Source organism: Leucopleurus acutus (genome assembly GCF_964270905.1).
Source record: "Leucopleurus acutus genome assembly, chromosome: 4".
Lineage (NCBI taxonomy): Eukaryota > Metazoa > Chordata > Mammalia > Artiodactyla > Delphinidae > Leucopleurus > Leucopleurus acutus.
In genome coordinates this window covers 117,194,407-117,211,319 of record NC_139146.1, presented here as the reverse complement: position 1 = coordinate 117,211,319, position 16,913 = coordinate 117,194,407, and the positions used below count along the sequence as shown (strand labels likewise).

At 38.8% G+C, this 16,913-nt stretch overlaps 1 protein-coding gene across 1 annotated transcript in view; it reads left to right on the top strand.

The window, feature by feature from the left end:
• The window catches only part of LIN54 (lin-54 DREAM MuvB core complex component), a 62,193-nt gene that overhangs the window by 9,412 nt on the left and 35,868 nt on the right, over positions 1-16,913 (top strand). The window contains exon 3 of the mRNA XM_082837825.1: positions 2,077-2,219. Within this exon, the coding sequence (XP_082693951.1) occupies positions 2,077-2,219 (143 nt within the window). The remainder of the gene's footprint in view (positions 1-2,076; positions 2,220-16,913) is intronic.

Here is a 16,913-nt window from a genome sequence, read left to right as displayed (position 1 = left end):
ATAATGGTTGTTGGGGCTTTAGGCTTATCCCAGAGGTATTAGTTTTGGAAACCAGAACAGACAAACATGCTACTTCAGGCAGGCTCCACATTTGAGGGTGCCCTTCTAAAAATATTTGATATAGATTCATTTAGTTTATATAGAATTGACTTATTTAGTTATGATGTAATTCAGCCTAAAAAAACCCTAGCAAAACTCTCAACTGAAATTCATTAAGGAATATGTCAATAATATAAAATGTAATCGTGTACTAAAAGAAATTGAAAAAATATATTTAAAATATTTTTAAAATTCATGTGTCAGACAAAACTTGATTTATCTTTAAAAAAAATACGTTTACTGTCACATTGTTATTAGAAAAAAAAACAGCCTTGAAACTCTTACATGCTAGTTCTCTATTTTTGCTTAAAGGGTAAGACCCTTTTTTTTTTCTCTTTTTCCCTTTTTCTCTTCCTCTCTCCCTCTCTCATCTCTGACTGTATCTGTAAGTTAAATCATAGCATCTAAAGGGATTTTAGAGATAATTTAGTTATCTACCTTCTCTATTTCTTGAGTGCTTGGAGTTCCTCTTCAGCCAGTGGATTTGATTATCCAGCATCTGTTTTTGAACACCTTCAGTGAGTAGAAACTCACTCATATAGAAACAGTCGTTTCAATTGGAAATTTTTGTTAGAAGTTCTTTCTTACTGCTTAACTGAAAATTTTCTGTTTATATTAGTGTGTGCATCTGATGGATACAGAGTGGTTCTAATCCTTCAACTTGACAGCATGGATCAATCAGGACAGTCTTGGTTCTCTGCCGTAATAAACAGTCTTTAAATCTCAGAAATTTAAGAAAACACAAATTTTATTTTGTATTCATACTTCATGGTTATCTACATGTCTACTGTGGGTTAGAAAGAGGGCTATTCTCATCATGGTCACTCGAGGACCCTGGCTGATGGAGGAGCCACATCCAGACGCAGTGAGGAAAAGAGAGCTTTGGAAGGTCTTGCGTAGGCAGTAAATGTTCTGACCCAGAAATGACACACATCACTTCTATTCATAATTTGTTGGTCAGAACTAGTCATATGGCCCTAATCTAACCACAGGGAGCTGCAGGGACGGGTAGGAAGGGCAGTCCTGCCGTGTGCCCAGAATGGAAGGGGAGGAGGTCGGCGCCAGAATGCTGAATGGCAGCATCACACAGTCTTTCAGGAATTTGGAGCTGTGTCATGTCTTTGTATTCCTCTCTCACCTAGGACAAAAATTCCTAATATTTCAACTCCTTGTGATATGATTTCCAATTCTGTAAGCCATCCAGACACACTATAGTTTTTCTGTTTTGTTCCTGAAGGATATTTCCAGAAGGGAACACAGCATTCTTGTTGGAATCTGGCCAGGACAGCTAGAAGAATTTTTTTTTCCCCTTTTTGGCAGACTAAAATGAGACAGTATTAAACCAGTGTTTAAGTTAGTTCAGTGACTATCTGTTTTATAGATGTGGACTTAAATTGTATCCTGAATGGTTTCAGTTCAAAGAGAAGAAGCTGAGGTATAGTAGAGAACAGAGACTGAAGTTTAAGACTTGGATTCAAGTCCTAACTTTGAGGAGCTGTGTTACACAGGACTTGTTCCTTAGTTGTCCTGAGCCTATTTTCTTATAGATATAACCTAACAGTATAGATGAGGGAATTCCCTGGCAGTCCAATGGTTAGGACTCCGCACTCTCACTGCCGAGGTCTCGGGTTCAGTCCCTGGTTGGGAAACTAAGATCCCACAAGCCGAGCAGTGTGGCCAAGAAAACAGACAAAACACAAAGCAGTATTGATGAGAATGTGAGCAGAAGTGTTTTTGTGGACTTTCATAAGGTGGTATTAAGATACTAAGTGTTACTAAGAAGCATTGTTTTGTTTCCTTCTGCCTAGGTTCACCATAGTTCATTAGACCTACTTAAGTGTTTCAGTTCATAAGTGGCTGCGTATGAAATAGTGAACATATATATACTACAGTCCTTGTGGGTATAAATCATCATCAAATACATTTTTATACGATTATTGAAAAGAGTCAAACTGATGTGCTGCCTCTCATTTGCAGGTAGGGTTCTTTCACAGTCTACTCCCGGGACTCCATCAAAGACCATAACAATATCTGAAAGTGGTGTTATTGGATCAACTTTAAATTCTACAACACAGACACCAAATAAAATAGCCATCTCACCTTTGAAATCGCCAAATAAGGTAAAAAAAAAAATTAGCCACAAAGGCCAAGTATTGTGGTTAATGACTTTATTTTCTCACTAGTCACTTCAGATACTTCAGTTTTAATATATTCCTAAAGAGTTAATAGGTATTTGGTAAATATCGGATTAATTTAGTAATCAAGGATGTACGACAGATAAAAAACTTACCCTGAACGCATAGTTACACAGTTATCATTTTGCATGCTAAGATTATTTTAATGGCCCTTGTTATTGTGGGTACAACATAAATCTTCTGAACGAGGTGCATTATGTAGGTGTTTGGTTCCTCTTCAGTTAATACTTGTGCAAAATTATTGTCTTTGGGTCAGTCACATATATAGTGACTCTATAAATATAAAATGTTAAATGTAACTTTTTTAAAAATAAAATATTTGGTGCCTTCTGCTTAAGCTGTCCTTGATTTTATGGAGAGCTGAGCTTTTGCTGGTAACAGAGTATCCAGAGTACTAGAAATTGCCATCAAATGCTGGTGATCATATTAATTCGGGTTTTTAGGCTTAACACAGCTCATTCAGAGCATCTGAAAGCTTGTCTTAATTTATTTTCTTTTTAAGGGGGCAAAGTACCTATCATTTTAGGTCAAGTTAAGTAGTCTTAGCTCACTTTCCTAAAACATACAGATGTCATTATACCAGCATAAAATTTTGGAACAAGTATGCTTTAAAGGACATATTCAGGTGGAAAGCCAAGCATCATTATTCTGTAAGGTGCCACCCTTGCGATTCTGGAAACACACTGCCCTTTGTACCTGCCTTTTTCCTTAATTTGCTACTATTCATGAGTAGAACAAACATTAAACGTTTGCCTTACATTTTTTAAAAGTCTAACTGTTGGTTTCTGTTTTAATGAGACTTGACTCTAGTGTATAAATACGATGTCTGTTACAGTTTATTAAAATGGGATTCTACCTGCATGATAATACAGATAATTATCTACTTAAATGGAATGAATTCAACAGATATTTGAGTGCTTACTATGTGCTCTGCATAGTGATAGGCACTGGGGATAAAAGCATGAATAAGATAAGTTTTAAATTTCAGGTAGTTCAGTAGGGAAGTTAGAGTTAAACATTAAGAATTGCCCTACAGAATCATAACGGTCACAGGTGGATTGAAGAGCCGTGTTGTGTCTGTCAGAGGAGGTTTATACAAAGGGTGCTATTCCTGAAAGGTCTTAACCTTAAAGGTGGTTCAGGCCTTAGCTATGGGTGAGCATAGGAGGTTTCCAAATTGAGATAATACTTTACACAAAAGTGTAAAAGCGTGGCCCCTTGTAAAAGGGTAGTGTAGGGAGCTACCTTTCTTTGGTAGTGTGAGAGCCAAGGGTGCTAAAGTTAGATGGAAGGTTTCATTACCCTCAGGGGAGTTTGGATTTTATTGTTCTTAAAGACTTTCTGTGACTTCCCATTGCTTCTAGGACAGTGGTTCTCAACCTTGTCTGCACGTTGGAATCACCTGGGGAGCTCTAATAAATACCAATGCCTGGTTCTTATCCCTGAAGACTCTGTTTTAATTGGCCTGGAGTTTGGCTTGGTATCAGGATTTTTTAAGGCTAAGTGATTCTAATGAGTAGCCTAGATTAAAAACAACTGCTCTAGGATAATATGAGATTTGCATTTCAAAAAAGATGACTCTGTAGCATAATGAAAGATAGTTTGGAGGAAGGTAAGCCTGGATTCTAGAAGAGACCAGTTAGGTTAGTTATTCTCAACCTTGGCTACACTTTGGAAGCACGTGGAGACCTTTCGAAAAAGCTCATGGCTGACCTCCACCTGATCCCACTTAAATCAGTCTCTAGGCTGGGGCCTAAGTATTAGATTTAATATTTAAAAATTTTAAAGTATAGGCCAGGGTAGAGAATCACTAAATTAGATTATTTTAGTACTTCACATTTGAGCTAGACTAGTAGCTAAGGGGTTAGGAAGAAGAGATGTGTTGAAAGAGGTGTAAGACATAATGACTGGATGTCAGGGTATAGGGAGGGGAGAACCTAAGGGATGACTCCTAGACTCCTAACCTGAAGAACACAGTAGTGGTGGCACTGTGGGCTGGTATGTGGGCTATATCTGATGGCATACAAATAAGAACTAGCTTTATTTTTCTCTTATCCTTGACTTTAGCCATGTCATGTTGAATCTTCCTTCTCTGGCTCTTGACAAGACGTCGTTTTTACTATAAGAACAAGCCTTATTTTGATGATTAAATTCAAAGGTATGAAAAGTCTACTCCAAACCTTACATCTAGTTGAATGGATGTAACTCAGACCTAATCATGACTCAGGGACCATGCAGTAGAGGAGTATTATCTGTTTCTTCACTCTTCTACTTCTTCCCTCTTTCTGCTTTTGGCTTCTGATTGGAAGGAAAATTAGAAGAGAAAGGACAAAGTTTTATGTGACTGGGACTGTTGTAATCCAACTGCCAGTGTTCTCTGTGTGACAGGTGTCCAAGTGTGGCCTTTTACAGTTGTGCATTTAGGATGGTTTTTGGAGGCCCCCGTGGTATGCCCACATTGCCCAGGTCCCTTTTATGGTGCACACTCCAGCTACCGTTGGCAGCCCTCTAACTATCTCTTCCCTCCTGTAGTCTACCTACAGCCTGTTACTGCTGAGTCTCCTTCCTCAAGAAGGCACATGTCTTTGGCCTACCGAGATGCTTTAGCCCTTCTGCAGCATCTGTTGTATTTGGCTAATGGGAAACCTATAGAACCCAGTGGTAGAAATGTAGCTCATCTAACTGCTGTCCTCCGAGTCCTTGCTCTGCCGTTTTGAAGCTCCATCCAACTTCTTGCTTTCAGAATTCTCCAGGCTGGGACCAGTTTCTGTGTTCACATATGGCCTAAACTCCTGGGGATATGTCAGGTTCTTTTGGGCTTTTAAGAGTTTCTTTATCTCAGTATGTTGCCAGCCAAAGATTCAGATGTCAATTTCCCTTCTTGTAGTTATCACCCAGTCTGTCCCAGAGGTTTTCTTGGAGAACCCCTGCTTTTTTCTCACTGAGGTTGTAAAGCCCTAGCATTCTCTCTGTTTATGAATTCACTTCTGTTTCTAATCTTGTTTTGTTTTGTTTCATTTTCAATAGGCGGGAGGTGGGTGATAGAGATGCTGTCTTTTAGCAACTCTGGCATGGATGTTTTGTTCTTTTTAGAGTGTAGGGGAGTTTATCATTTGTAGTTCTCAGCTTTGGGGGTTACACTAGAGCCAAATTTTAAGATCGGAGAAAACATCCCATTATCCTTTTATACTAGAGAGGAAATACAGAAGGAATGGGTGGTTTAGGCAAAGAGATATTGTTTAGTTCTTGGAGATGTTTGTCATGGAAGTACCCACTGCTTGTCTAGAGGAGGATGTCCGTTAGGAAGCTGAATATAGGCAGTAGCTAAAACTATGTGTACAGATGAACCTAACCAGGGAGCATGAGGTTTTGTGCAGAGTGAAAAGAAAAGCAGGACTGAACCACAGAATATTAAGAGTTAGTAGAAGAAAAGAGCCAATGGAAGAGAAGGAATGATAAGAGAGGAAGTATGAGAAACTTAACAAAATGAGAAGGGAGGATGGTTTCAAGAATGATACCGGTCAACAATTTCAAATGTCATAGAAATGTCAATTAAGAAAAAGACTAAAAAGTAAGGATTTGCTGGAGATGTCCTTGCTCCCATTAATCAAAAGTGGTCAAAAGGAAAGAAACCTCAAGCACCCATTCTTCCTTCCCTGCCAGCACTCACAGTCTGACCACCATCTGCCTTGAATCTGCTGGGACTTCTCTCATTATTTGTTCCTGTTTATACAGGGTGCCATCAAAACTCCTAGATTACCTTTCATTTCCCACATCTAATCTCCTTGAAGGTGTCAGTATCTTCTGTCCTGTTACCCACCACCCATCCCCAACTCGTAAAGTCCTTCAACTGTGCCCTATTTGGAGTTCATAAGCAAAATAATCCCCCAGTCCTCAACCTCTTTGCTGAATATTCCTTTTATTTTCTTACTCTAATGGATACCTGACTCTTCCCAATGGTACTGCTTCCTCTGCAGACCTCTTAAGTGATGACTCCTTCAGCCCGTATACCATCGAGCCTGGAAGGGGGCCTAGGGAATAAGTGTCTTCCTGGCTTGTTCTCATTACAATTCGCAGACTATACTCACTCTCTTCTCCATCTTTGAAACTAATGTTAACCAGGTTCCTTGTGGAAAGTCGGGCACGTCTAACGTCTTCTCAATTTACTTGATATTGTAGTTGTCTTTTGGGGTAGATTTCTTCCATTATATTTATTTTCTAAATTAATCCTCAGTTTTCTTAAGTATTTATTAGACATGCAAATAAGCATTAAGCTAATGAAAGCATGATTCTGCAAGGTTTGCTTTCTTTTTACTTTAGACTTTAGTAATACTGTTATCTTCTAGTTTCGGACATTTAATGTGTCTTTTGTCCTGTAATCTTATTGTTGCGTTTTAGTATTTTTTTTTCATGGCATATTTTATTTTATTTCAGAAGTACAATGGTTTGACATTAAAAAAAATCTATCCATTTAATTCACAACATTAATAAGAAAAAATAATTACATGACAATCTCAATACATGCAGAAAAATTCTGAAAATAGCCAGCCTTCATTCTGGTTAAAACTACTTGAAACAGTAAAAATAAATACTTTTGTAACTTGAAAATGAGGATGAATACATCAAACTTCATGTAATGGTGAATGTTGAACAAAGATACCCACTTTCAACACTTGTTCAGTTCCACTGCAGCTCTGAGTTAATGCAGTAAGGCAAGAAAAAGAAATAAATGGCGTAGAGCTTCAAAATAAAGTAAAAATTTGTCACAGTTTACATATTACATTATAATATATGTGTAAAATATAAGAATCTGCTATTGAACTATTAGAATTAATGTATAAATTTAATTGATGGTTATACATGTGGTCAGTATAAAAAAAGATGATTAGATATGTGGTCAGTATAAAAAAATCAATATTTATAGACTTTTACACTTAATAAAGTTTTGTTATGATTGATTTTAAATCTTCCATCTTTTTTTTTACATCTTTATTGGAGTATAATTGCTTTATAATGGTGTGTTAGTTTCTGTTTTATAACAAAGTGAATCAGTTATACATATACATATGTTCCCATATCTCCTCCCTCTTGCGTCTCCCTCCCTTGGGAGATATACAATATATCTATATATATATATATCAGTTATACATATGTTCCCATATCTCCCTCCCTCTTGCATCTCCCTCCCTATCCGACACATCCAGGTGGTCACAAAGCACCGAGCTGATCTCCCTGTGCTGTGTGGCTGCTTCCCACTAGCTATCTGTTTTACGTTTGGTAGTGTATATATGTCCATGCCACTCTCTCGCTTTTTTTTTTCCCCCCGCCCCATATCCTCAAGTCCATTCTCTAGTAAGTCTGTGTCTTTATTCCTGTCTTATCCCTAGGTTCTTCATGACATTTTTTTTCTTATATTCCATATATATGTGTTAGCATACGGTATTTGTCTTTCTCTTTCTGACTTACTTCACTGTGTATGACAGACTCGAGGTCCATCCCCCTCACTACAAATAACGCAATTTCGTTTCTTTTTATGGCTGAGTAATACTCCATTGTATATATGTGCCACATCTTCTTTATCCATTCATCCGATGATGGACACTTAGGTTGTTTCCATCTCCTGGCTATTGTAAATAGAGCTGGAATGAACATTTTGGTACATGACTCTTTTTGAATTATGGTTTTCTCACGGTATATGCCCAGTAGTGGAATTGCTGGATGATATGGTAGTTGTCTTTGTACTTTTTTAAGGAACCTCCATACTGTTCTCCATAGTGGCTGTACCAATTCACATTCCCACCAGCAGTACAAGAGTGTTCACTTTTCTCCACACCCTCTCCAGCATTTATTGTTTCTAGATTTTTTGATGATGCCCAATCTGACCGGTGTGAGATAATAGCTCATTGTAGTTTTGATTTGCATTTCTCTAATGATTAATGATGTTGAGCATTTTTTCATGTGTTTGTTGACAGTTTGTATATCTTCTTTGGAGAAATGTCTGTTTAGATCTTCTGCCCATTTTTGGATTGGGTTGTTTGTTTTTTTGTTATTGAGCTGCTTGAGCTGCTTATAAATTTTGGAGATTAATCCTTTGTCAGTTGCTTCATTTGCAAATATTTTCTCCCATTCTGAGGGTTGTCTTTTGGTCTTGTTTATGGTTTCCTTTGCTGTGCAAAAGCTTTGAAGTTTCATTAGGTCCCATTTGTTTATTTTTGTTTTTATTTCCATTTCTCTAGGAGGTGGGTCAAAAAGGATCTTGCTGTGATTTATGTCATAGAGTGTCCTGCCTATGTTTTCCTCTAAGAGTTTGATAGTCTCTGGCCTTACATTTAGGTCTTTAATCCATTGTGAGCTTATTTTTGTGTATGGTGTTAGGGAGTGATCTAATCTCATACTTTTACATGTACCTGTCCAGTTTTCCAAGCACCACTTATTGAAGAGGCTGTCCTTTCTCCACTGTACATTCCTGCCTCCTTTATCAAAGATAAGGTGACCATATGTACGTGGGTTTATCTCTGGGCTTTGTATCCTGTTCCATTGATCTATATTTCTGCTTTTGTGCCAGTACCATACTGTCTTGATTACTGTAGCTTTGTAGTATAGTCTGAAGTCTGGGAGCCTGATTCCTCCAGCTCCGTTTTTCGTTCACAAGATTGCTTTGGCTATTCGGGGTCTTTTGTGTTTCCATACAAATTGTGAAATTTTTTGCTCTAGTTCTGTGAAAAACGCCAGTGGTAGTTTGATAGGGATTGCATTGAATCTGTAGATTGCTTTGGGTAGTAGAGTCATTTTCACAATGTTGATTCTTCCAATCCAAGAACATGGTGTACCTCCCCATCTATTTGTATCATCTTTAATTTCTTTCATCAGTGTCTTATTATTTTCTGCATACAGGTCTTTTGAAGGTTTATTCCTAGATATTTTATTCCTTTTGTTGCAACGGTAAATGGAATGTTTTCTTGATTTCACTTTCAGATTTTTCATCATTAGTGTATAGGAATGCCAGAGATTTCTGTGCATTAATTTTGTATCCTGCTACTTTACCAAATAAGTTGATTAGCTCTAGTAGTTTTCTGGTAGCATCTTTAGGATTCTCTATGTATAGTATCATGTCATCTGCAAACAGTGACAGCTTTACTTCTTCTTTTCCAATTAGGATTCCTTTTTTTTCCTTTTCTTCTCTGATTGCTGTGACTTCCAAAACTGTGTTGAATAAGACTGCTGAGAGTGGGCAACCTTGTCTTGTTCCTGATCTTAGTGGAAATGCTTTCAGTTTTTCACCATTGAGGACGATGTTGGCTGTGAGTTTGTCATATATGGCCTTTATTATGTTGAGGAAAGTTCCCTCTATGCCTACTTTCTGCAGGGTTTTTATCATAAATGGGTGTTGAATTTTGTTGAAAGCTTACTCTGCATCTATTGAGGTGATCATATGGTTTTTCTCCTTCAATTTGTTAATATGGTGTATCACGTTGATTCATTTGCATATATTGAAGAATCCTTGCATTCCTGGAATAAACCCCACTTGATCATGGTGTATGATCCTTTTAATGTGCTGTTGGATTCTGTTTGCTAGTATTTTGTTGAGGATTTTTGCATCTATGTTTATCAGTGATATTGGCCTGTAGTTTTCTTTCTTTGTGACATCCTTGTCTGGTTTTGGTATCAGGGTGATGGTGGCCTCATAGAATGAGTTTGGGAGTGTTCCTCCCTCTGCTATATTTTGGAAGAGTTTGAGAAGGATAGGTGTTAGCTCTTCTCTAAATGTTTGATAGAATCGCCTGTGAATCCATCTGGTCCTGGGCTTTTGTTCGTTGCAAGATTTTTAATCACAGTTTCAGTGCTTGTGATTGGTCTGTTCATATTTTCTATTTCTTCCTGATTCAGTCTTGGCAGGTTGTGCATTTCTAAGAATTTGTCCATTTCTTCCAGGTTGTCCATTTTATTGGCATAGAGTTGCTTGTAGTAATCTCTCATGATCTTTTGTATTTCTGCAGTGTCAGTTGTTACTTCTCCTTTTTCATTTCTAATTCTATTGATTTGAGTCTTCTCCCTTTTTTTCTTGATGAGTCTGGCTAATGGTTTATCAATTTTGTTTATCTTCTCAAAGAACCAGCTTTTAGTTTTATTGATCTTTGGTATCGTTTCCTTCATTTCTTTTTCATTTATTTCTGATCTGATCTTTATGATTTCTTTCCTTCTGCTAACTTTGGGGTTTTTTTGTTCTTCTTTCTCTAATTGCTTTCAGTGCAAGGTTAGCTTGTTTATTCGAGATGTTTCCTGTTTCTTAAGGTAGGACTGTACTGCTAAAAACTTCCCTCTTAGAACTGCTTTTGCTGCATCCCATAGGTTTTGGGTTGTTGTATCTCCATTGTCATTTGTTTCTAGGTATTTTTTGATTTCTTCAGTGATCACTTCATTATTAAGTAGTGTATTGTTTAGCCTCCATGTGTTTGTAGTTTTTACAGATCTTTTCCTGTAATTGATATCTAGTCTCATAGCATTGTGGTCAGAAAAGATACCTGATACAATTTCAATTTTCCTAAATTTACCAAGGCTTGATTTGTGACCCAAGATATGATCTATCCTGGAGAATGTTCCATGAGCACTTAAGAAAAATGTGTATTCTGTTGTTTTTGGATGGAATGTCCTATAAATATCAATTAAGTCCATTTGGTTAATGTATCATTTAAAGCTTGTGTTTCCTTATTTATTTTCATTTTGGATGATCTGTCCATTGGTGAAAGTGGGGTGTTGAAGTCCCTACTATCAATGTGTTAGTATCGATTTCCCCTTTTATGGCTGTTAGTATTTGTCTTATGTATGGAGGTCCTCCTATGTTGGGTGCATAAATATTTACAGTTGTTATACCTTCTTCTTGGATCGATCCCTTGATCATTATGTAGTATCCTTCTTTGTCTCTTCTAGTAGTCTTTATTTTAAAGTCTATTTTGTCTGATATGAGAATTGCTACTCCAGCTTTCTTTTGGTTTCCATTTGCATGGAATATCTTTTTCCATCCCCTTACTTTCAGTCTGTATGTGTTTCTAGGTCTTAAGTGGGTCTCTTGTAGACAGCATATTTATAGGTCTTGTTTTTGTATCCATTCAGCCAGTCTGTGTCTTTTGGTGGGAGCATTTAATCCATTTACATTTAAGGTAATTATCGATATGTATGTTTGTATTTCCATTTTCTTAATTGTTTTGGGTTCGTTATTGTATGTCTTTTCCTCCTCTTGTGTTTCTGCCTAGAGCAGTTCCTTTAGCATTTGTTGTTAAGCTGGTTTGGTGGTGCTGAACTCTCTCAGCTTTTGCTTGTCTGTAAAGGTTTTAATTTCTCCATCAAATCTGAGTGAGATCCTTGCTGGGTAGAGTAATCTTGGTTGTAGGTTTTTCTCCTTCATCACTTTAAATATCTCCTGCCACTCCCTTCTGGCCTGCAGAGTTTCTGCTGAAAGATCAGCTGTTAACCTTATGGGGATTCCCTTGTGTGTTATTTGTTGTTTTTCCCTTGCTGCTTTTAATATGTTTTCTTTGTATTTAATTTTTGACAGTTTAATGTGTCTTGGCATGTTTCTCCTTGGTTTTATCCTGTATGGGATTCTCTGTGCTTCCTGGAGTTGATTAACTATTTCCTTTCTCATATTAGGGAAGTTTTCAACTATAATCTCTTCAAATATTTTCTCAGTCCCTTTCTTTTTCTCTTCTTCTTCTGGAACCCCTATAATTCGAATGGTGGTGCGTTTAATGTTGTCCCAGAGGTCTCTGAGACTGTCCTCAGTTCTTTTCATTCTTTTTTCTTTATTCTGCTCTGCAGTAGTTATTTCCACTATTTTATCTAACAGGTCACTTATCCATTCTTCTGCCTCAGTTATTCTGCTATTGATCCCATCTAGAGTATTTTTAATTTCATTTATTGTGTTGTTCATCATTGCTTGTTTTATCTTTATTTCTTCTAGGTCCTTATTAAATGTTTCTTGCATTTTGTCTATTCTATTTCCAAGATTTTGGATCATCTTTACTATCATTATTCTGAATTCTTTTTCAGGTAGACTGCTTATTTCCTCTTCATTTGTTAGGTCTGGTGGGTTTTTATCTTGTTCCTTCATCTGCTGTGTGTTTTTCTATCTTCTCATTTTGCTTATCTTACTGTGTTCGGGGTCTCCTTTTTGCAGGCTGCAGGTTCGTAGTTCCCGTTGTTTTTGGTGTCTGTCCCCAGTGGCTAAAGTTGGTTCAGTGGGTTGTGTAGGCTTCCTGGTGGAGGGTACTAGTGCCTGTGTTCTGGTGGATGAGGCTGGATCTTGTCTTTCTGGTGGGCAGGTCCACGTCTGGTGATGTGTTTTGGGGTGTCTATGGACTTATGATTTTAGGCAGCCTGTCTGCTAATGGGTGGGGTTGTGTTCCTGTCTGGCTATTTGTTTGGCATAGGGTGTCCAGCACTGTAGCTTGCTGGTCGTTGAGTGAAGCTGGGTCTTGGTGTTGAGATGGAGATAACTGGGAGATTTTCGCCGTTTGATATTATGTGGAGCTGGGAGGTCTCTTGTGGACCAGTGTCCTGAAGTTGGCTGTCCCACCTCAGAGGCACAGCACTGACTCCTGGCTGCAGCACCAAGAGCCTTTCATCCACACGGCTCAGAATAAAAGGGAGAACAAGTAGAAAGAAAGAGAGAGAGAGAGAGAGGAAGGAAGGAAGGAAGGAAGAAAAGAGAGAGAGGGAGGGAGGGAAGGCAGAAGGAAGGAAGATTATAAAATAAAATAAAAATAATTATTAAGAAAAAAATTTTTTTAAAGAAAAAACAAGCAAACAAAAACTGACGGATATGACTTTCCTGGTGGCGCAGTGGTTGAGAGTCCACCTGCCGATGCCGGGGACACGGGTTCGTGCCCTGGTCCGGGAAGATCGCACATGCCGCAGAGCGGCTGGGCCCGTGAGCCATGGCCGCTGAGCCTGCGCATCTGGAGCCTGTGCCTGGAGCCTGTGCTCCGCAATGGGAGAGGCCACAACAGTGAGAGGCCCGCATACCGCAAAAAAAAAAAACAACGGACGGATAGAACCCAAGGACAAATGGTGAAAGCAAAGCTATACAGAGAAAATCTCACACAGAAGCATACACATACACACTCACAAAAAGAGGAAAAGGGGAAAAAATAATAAATCTTGCTCTCAGAGTCCACCTCCTCAATTTGGGATGATTTGTTGTCTATTCATGTATTCCACAGATGCAGGGTACATCAAGTTGATTGTGGAGCTTTAATCCGCTGCCTGTTAGGCTGCTGGGAGAGATTTCCCTTTCTCTTCTTTGTTCTCACAGCTCCCTGGGGCTCAGCTTTGGATTTCGCCCTGCCTCTGCGTGTAGGTCACCGGAAGGTGTCTGTTCTTCGCTCAGACAGGACGGGGTTAAAGGAGCCGCTGATACGGGGGAGCTCTGGCTCACTCAGGCCCAGGGGAGGGAGGGGCACGGAGCGTGGGGCGAGCCTGCGGCGGCAGAGGCCGGCGTGAAGTTGAACCAGCCTGAGGCCGGCACAGGCTCCCCGGAAGGGAGGTGTGCATAGTGACCTGTGCTCGCACACTGGCTTCTTGGTGGCGGCAGCAGCAGCCTTAGTGTCTCATGCCCGTCTCTGGGGTCCCCGCTGTTAGCCGCGGCTCGCGCCCGTCTTTAGAGCTCCTTTAAGCATCGCTCTTAATCCCCTCTCTTTGCACACCAGGAAACAAAGAGGGAAGAAAAAGTCTCTTGCCTCTTCGGCAGGTTCAGACTTTTCCCTGGACTCCCTCCCGGCTAGCCATGGTGCAATAACCCCCTGCAGGCTGTGTTCACGCTGCCAACCCCAGTCCCGAGGCTCAGCTCCCAGCCCCGCCCACCTGGGCTGGTGAGTGCCGGGTCGGCACCTATCCTCTGTGCAGGAATCTCCCCGCTTTGCCCTCCGCACCCCTGTTGCTGCGCTCTCCTCCGCGGCTCCGAAGCTTCCCCTCTCCGCCACCCGCAGTCTCCGCCTGCGAAGGGGCTTCCTAGTGTGTGGAAACCTTTACTCCTTCACAGCTCCCTCCCACTGGTGCAGGTCCAGTCCCTATTCTTTTGTCTCTGTTTTTTCTTTTTTCTTTTGCCCTACCCAGGTACTTGGGGACTTTCTTGCCTTTTGGGATATCTGAGGTCTTCTGCCAGCATTCAGTAGGTGTTCTCTAGGAGTTGTTCCACGTGTAGATGTATTTCTGGTGTATCTGTGGGGAGGAAGGTGTTCTCCGTGTCTTACTAGTCCGCCATCTTCCCCATCCTCTAAATCTTCCATCTTACTAGTTACTTTTTCTTTTTCCCATCTGTTTTTTTCTTTATTTCTTTTTTAAATATTTATTTGTTTATTTATAATTTATAATTTTTATTTTGGCTGTGCTGAGTCTTAGTTGCAGCATGCGGGATCTTTAGTTGCCGTACAAGGACTTGTTAGTTGCGATATGTGGGCTTTTTAGTTGCGGCATGCGAGATCTAGTTCCCCGACCTTGGATGGAACCTGGGCCCCCTACATTTGGAGCGGGACCAGCAGGGAGGTACCTCTTTTTCCTTAATTCTTTTTCTGCCTTTTTTTGGGAGCAAATTGAGTATTTTTTATGATTCTATTTTACCTGCACTATTGGCATATTATACTTTAATGTTTTTTTTTGGTTGCACTCGAGTCAAATATAAATTTTTGACTTATCACAGTTTACCTTCAAATTTATATCCCTTCGTGTAGGGTGAGAACCTTATATCGAGTGCTCCCAATTCCTCCCTCCCATCCTTTGAGCTATCATTATTAAACATTTTACTTTTACATGTTATAAACTCCATAATAGATTTTACTGTTTTTACTTTACACAAAATTACCTTTTAAAATGATTAAAAATTAAGAAAAACAAATCCTGTGTTTATTTTCATTTGAACTGAATCCTACATATGCTTTCTTTATGTAGGCCCCGATCTCTGTCTGGTATCAAACTCCTCCCTAAAGAACTTTCTTTGATGTTTCTTTTAATGAAAGCTGCTTATAAGAAATTCTTTCAGCTTTTGTTTGCCTGAAGAAGTCTTATTTTGCCATTATTTTTGAAAGATATTTCTGCTGGGTAAAAGATTTTTGGTTGTCAGTTTTCTCCATACTTTAAAAATGTCAGTTCATTGACTTCTAGATTGCATAATTTCTGCTGAGAAATAATGTTGTAATTTTTGTCTATTTTCTCCCTGTATATAATGTCTTTTTTTCCTTTTCCTAGCTGCTGTCAAGATTTTCTCTTTATATTTGGATTTCTGTCGTTTGACTATTATGTGTCCAGATGTCTGTTTTGTTGTTGTTCTTTTCTTTTTAAAATATATATTTGTCTTGATTTTAAAGCTTCTCAGACCTTTGATTTATTTTCTTTTATTTTTGGAAAACTTTTGACCATATCTCTTCAAATCTTCTTCTGCCTTGTTTTTTCTCTCTTTTCATTCTAGAACTCCAGTTTCAAATATGTTAGACTGAGATAGTTCCGTAGCTCTTAGATGCTCTGTTCTGCCCCCCCCCCGGCCCCCGCCTCTCCTTTTTCTTTGTGTTTCAGCTTGGATAATTTCTATTGACCTATCTTCAAATTAATTGTTTCTTTCCTCAATTGCATGGAGTCTACTAAAGGGTCCATTGAAGGACTTCTTCATCTCTGATCATTGTGTTTATTCTATTTCTAGCATTTCCATTTGGCTCTTTTTTATAGTTTCCATTTCTCTGCTGCATTTCCCCTCTGTTCATTGCAGTTGTCTTCGTTTCCTACTAGGTCTGTTAACATATTAATCGTAGTTATCTTAAAGTCCTTATCTGATGGTTGCAACATCTAGGTTATCTTTAAGTCTGGCTTTCATTTTAGAATGGCCATCTGGGCTATTTTTTTTTTTTTTAAAGCTTATACATCTAAGGTGGGGAAACTATATTCTATGAAAGGTAGATAACTTAGCACAAGGAGTGAAGCTGGGCTGTTGATTCATATCAAATCTGATCAGAAAGACTTCAGGATAGTTAAACTTCTGGATAACTGAAGTTCAAAAATGGTAAAAGTCTGCAGAGCTTGGGTCCTGGAAAATTGGATTAAAGAATTGAGGGTTAGAAACCTCAAAACCCTTTCTTTCTCACTAATTTGGTCTTAGAGTAAGTAAATATTTCAAAATGTCAGGCCTGTCACACTTTATGTAATGTTGATGGGTTCTTTTTTTTCCTGACTATCTTTATAATGAACATGAATACGTCTTCAAAATATACTACTCTTTTAAGAGTCTATGCAAATTATCCTGGACATCCTTGAATACACCTTATACATACTTCTTGTCAGTTTTTCTCTTCTACCCAGGTGAGTGCTCTTCTTTTTTGGCCTTATTTGGCAAACAGATTTTTCCTGTTTGCCCTGCCTATGGTAAGTAATTGAATCATCCCATAGCCATTTAGGATGCAGAATGTACTTAACTCCCAGGGGAGGAATTTCAGAGCATAAGCTATGTGCAAATGGTTTAAGAAAAGTTTCTTACTTCTCTGAAATCTATGACCAGTATAACTTATTGAACTCTTTCTACTTCTAGGTCTTTTACCTTGGGTAGAATTCTATAAAGCTTCTATAATTAAATTCTAGATT